Source organism: Engraulis encrasicolus, chromosome 17, assembly GCF_034702125.1.
Source record: "Engraulis encrasicolus isolate BLACKSEA-1 chromosome 17, IST_EnEncr_1.0, whole genome shotgun sequence".
In the NCBI taxonomy this organism is placed as follows: Eukaryota; Metazoa; Chordata; class Actinopteri; order Clupeiformes; family Engraulidae; genus Engraulis; species Engraulis encrasicolus.
Genome location: NC_085873.1, coordinates 32,239,352 through 32,241,851, shown reverse-complemented (window position 1 = coordinate 32,241,851; position 2,500 = coordinate 32,239,352). Strand labels below are relative to the sequence as shown.

The 2,500-nt window shown below is 49.0% G+C and overlaps 1 protein-coding gene across 2 annotated transcripts in view; it reads left to right on the top strand.

The window, feature by feature from the left end:
• Nucleotides 1-870: 870 nt before the first annotated feature.
• The window catches only part of LOC134466776 (myc-associated zinc finger protein-like), a 15,044-nt gene continuing 13,414 nt past the window's right edge, over nucleotides 871-2,500 (top strand). For both annotated transcript variants that reach the window (XM_063220654.1, XM_063220653.1), the window contains exon 1: nucleotides 871-2,170. In XM_063220654.1, coding sequence (XP_063076724.1) covers nucleotides 2,138-2,170 — 33 coding nt within the window. In that variant the 5' untranslated portion in view covers nucleotides 871-2,137. The remainder of the gene's footprint in view (nucleotides 2,171-2,500) is intronic.

Below are 2,500 nucleotides of genomic sequence, written 5' to 3'. Positions count from 1 at the left end.
TAACTCGTTAGTAACTTATTAGGTTGCCAATGGGAAATTGCAGTGTAAACAAGTTAGTCAGCAACGACACTGTCCAGAAACGCACCCCAGATGGTGTGTGTGTGTGTGTGTATGTGTGTGTGTGAGAGAGGGAGAGATAGAGAGTGTGCGTGTGTGTGTGTTTGCGCGTGCGTGTGAGGGTGCGAGAGAGACAGTATTTTCCTCAGGGTTGGCGTCTGATCCAGCCCGTTGTCGTGGTGACCAAGTATTGCTGAGGTGTACTTCCTGTAGACATGCCTAGAGTGTCTATGGCACTTCCTGTAGAGTGCTAGTCGAGGCTAGTTGTTGCCGTGGTGACTGATAGAGCATTTATATATCGCTGTAATGACACATGTAACTTATGAACAACACTCTATTGACGTGCCTAAGGCAGAGATAGCCCGCCCTTTTGGGGGGCAACTGTAACTTCACAAAAATAAAGTGTCTCCTGACCAACCGTTGTTATTGTCATGTGTGTATGTGTGTGTACGTATGTGTGTGTGTTGGGGGTTGGATAGGGATTGGTCTTTTGGATTGGATGGTTCTATGTTCAAAGCCAACCTTGACTAGCCAGAGGAATATGCGTGGTCTCTTCAGTGGTGGAACATTCACACACAGAGCCCCAGGGCAAAACACTGGCAAGAACCCTCATATTGCCTGCCAAGGTCATAACAGGGCCCCTACCACCAACATGACAGGGGCCCTGGGCCCAGGGGCGAGTGCCCTGTTTGCACCCTCTATAGCTCCATCCCTGGGTCTCTACAACCTCATCCATGGCTGAAGGAGTGCCCTTGAGCAAGGCTTCTGATCTCACATTGTTCTAGGGACTGTAACCAATGCCCTGTACCTAAATAACGGCAGTTGCTTTGGATAAAGGCGTCAATTAAATGTAATCTAGCCCTAACATTAAGTGTTAAAATCAGTGAATTTATCAAAACAATCTCTGTAAAGGCCTGTTGACGTACCGTTATTAATTGGCTTTAATATTAAAGCAATCATCATCATTTCAGCGCTCGTGCTGCTGTAGCCAGCGCTCGTGCGCTGCGTCACCTTTAAGACGCCTGCGACATTTTTTCTCGTGCAGCTTCTCTTCCGAGCATCGGTGGAGCACCAGCGGAGCAGCTCGTAATCTGCGGTCTCTGGAAGCGGAGGTAACGGCGTCGCGAGGGAGCGAAGGGCGTCGGACTCTGGACTGTGAAAGTCTCGAGACTGGGGTGCTAAAATCGAGTCTTTTCCGTCGGCCGAGCGCACGCGTTGGTGGGGGCACGAGAAGAGGACGACCCGAGCTGCGGAGAGCGAAGAGGAGGGGACGGAGAGCGAGAGGGGTGTAGACTCAAAATGCTATCCCTTTAAAACAAGGGGACAGGACGGTGGGGAGAGAGCGATACAGGGGGAGAAGAGAAGATAAAAAAGAGAAGGAAGAAAAGCGGCAAGGGTGGGAGGGAGGGAGAGAGAGAGATGTAGAAAAAAAAAGATGCCACCCTCAACATTGAACCGCCGGGCGGAGCTACTGTCTGCAGCCGTGCCAGGGTGCGCTTGTCTGGGATGCTGCTGAACGCCACACCGAGGCTGCTGCTGGAGCCACTGCGGAGGCCTGGACAGTCAGAATAAAGATTCATTAACTCAATTTCCCACCAATCAAACTCACTGCTGCTTAATTACGCAATTACATAAAAAGCATATTGCATCGCTGTCCACAGGGGGAGTACTGTAGTACACTGCGCTCTGTGTTGCTGATCTGTGGCAGTTGTGTTTTTTTTATTGGGCATAGGTATCTATCATGTAGTTACTATGTAGCTTGTTACCACTGCAGCAGGAAAATTGAGGCAACAGCGTTTGGAATGGCTTTGTAGTGCGCGCAAATGACAGGTGCCACACATGATACACGTGAGAAGATTCTGTGCGCTCGTTTGATCTGTCAGGGGACACACACTTTACGCAAGAGACGGAGAGGTCAGAGAATCTTCGGTAAATGCTGAGAAACTGCAGAGCATCCAACTGACAACTTCATTCTGGTAAACTCAACTCCTGATTCGTCCCCTGACTGTGCTCCAAGGAGTGAGCCCTCCAGCCGAAAGAGTACAGAACACTCTTCCACGGGGAGGGGGGAAACATCGTCATGGACAACACGTGGAGTAATTTTCTATTTCAGGTAAGTTAATCTGTCGGTCATTTCTAACGAGTGTGTGAGAAAGTGGCATTCCATCAAGTAAGTGAGAGCGTGTGTGGCACGCGCAGAGTGTGGTCAGAGATGCGCAGACACGCCCCCCTAAGCATTCGCACCATCATTTCACACAAGATGCAATATATTCATTTACTGTATTTGTGTGTATGACATTTAGGCCTGCATGGTAAAAATGTTCATCCTAGGGGCAGTTTTTGACATTAACCCCCCCTCGTCAGCCTGCCTATATTAGCCATAGTAATATGATGAACTCAGCTTTTCAACATGACAATAAATCAGAAATATAGAAACATAGAG